At 30.2% G+C, this 1,140-nt stretch overlaps 1 protein-coding gene across 4 annotated transcripts in view; it reads right to left on the bottom strand.

Moving 5' to 3' along the window:
• The window catches only part of LOC108748097, a 14,314-nt gene that overhangs the window by 6,330 nt on the left and 6,844 nt on the right, over positions 1-1,140 (bottom strand). For all 4 annotated transcript variants that reach the window (XM_018486101.1, XM_018486102.1, XM_018486098.1 and 1 more), the window contains 4 exons: positions 802-1,061; positions 517-693; positions 314-446; positions 6-172 (listed from right to left, as the gene is read on the bottom strand). In XM_018486101.1, the coding sequence (XP_018341603.1) occupies positions 6-172; positions 314-446; positions 517-693; positions 802-1,061 (737 nt within the window). The remainder of the gene's footprint in view (positions 1-5; positions 173-313; positions 447-516; positions 694-801; positions 1,062-1,140) is intronic.

Below are 1,140 nucleotides of genomic sequence, written 5' to 3'. Positions count from 1 at the left end.
ATTACGGAATACGTTCGCATTCAGCCTGATGCCGTGGCCAATCTTCCAATTGGCAAGCTTTGCTACAATAATATGTACGGCATTTTTCACAATGTTTTGTTGTCTTTGTAGAACAAACAGAACAGTTCTGCACTTCATTCTTAAATTTGTCTTTGGAATATTCATATAATCCCTGTATAACAAATAATTATAACTGATTAATTCTTTAACACAGATTACATTATTAATTGTATATACTAAACATATAACATAATTTTTCAAATTTTTATATTAATTTTATATTAATTATATATATATTTTTGTAATTTCATACTTTCTTTCGTTGTTCATATATGTTTGAAATACATTCTTCAACCTTAGGATGCGGTTCTGGATATTCATACAGTGTATAACCACGTCCAAGGGAAACATGTCTTTTTCCATCTGGTGTAACAGTTATTATACCTCTAAAATGGAAAAAAAAATATAAAATACAATAGTTTAAACAATCATTTAATGTAATTGTATTTATTTAACCTTGTCCACAATTTATTAGTATTCATGTAAGGATCCTCGAGCTCATAGATACCATGTGATTGTGAACACGAAGACAAAGGTGATGATTCGTAGTTTGGAAAACTACATGGTACTGTTATATGTGGCATTACATGCTTACGGAATGCATGTGTTGGTTGACCATGGCCCATATTCTGACTAAAATAATATGTATTACAAATTATCCAATTACTCTCTCATACTAAATATGTAAAAATATACCCTTTTATAATTATTATTTCACTAATCAACATCAATTATGCTTACTATTTTATATCATTGTGAATAGGTGGCGATGAATCTGGAGTATCTATCACCTTCGTTTTTTCAAAATGTACTTCTTCTCTTCTAGATCTCTCCTTTGCTAATGCCACTCTCAGGCATAATGGTTTCTTTTCATGTAATTCTCGCATAGCGAGTTCAGCTTCACGATATGTTCCATATGTAACATAGGCCCATGTAGCACGACGAGGATGGAACATTTCCTTAATTATACCATACTGACTAAAAATATCTCTGATACCATCCTTAAAAATTATTAGAATTCATGTTAAATAAAGATATCTCACAATCTCATTATGGATATACAACATTTGCAAATATTGA

The sequence above is a fragment of the Trachymyrmex septentrionalis genome, unplaced genomic scaffold (genome assembly GCF_001594115.1).
Source record: "Trachymyrmex septentrionalis isolate Tsep2-gDNA-1 unplaced genomic scaffold, Tsep1.0 scaffold21, whole genome shotgun sequence".
In the NCBI taxonomy this organism is placed as follows: domain Eukaryota; kingdom Metazoa; phylum Arthropoda; class Insecta; order Hymenoptera; family Formicidae; genus Trachymyrmex; species Trachymyrmex septentrionalis.
This window is presented reverse-complemented; position numbering and strand designations above follow the sequence as displayed.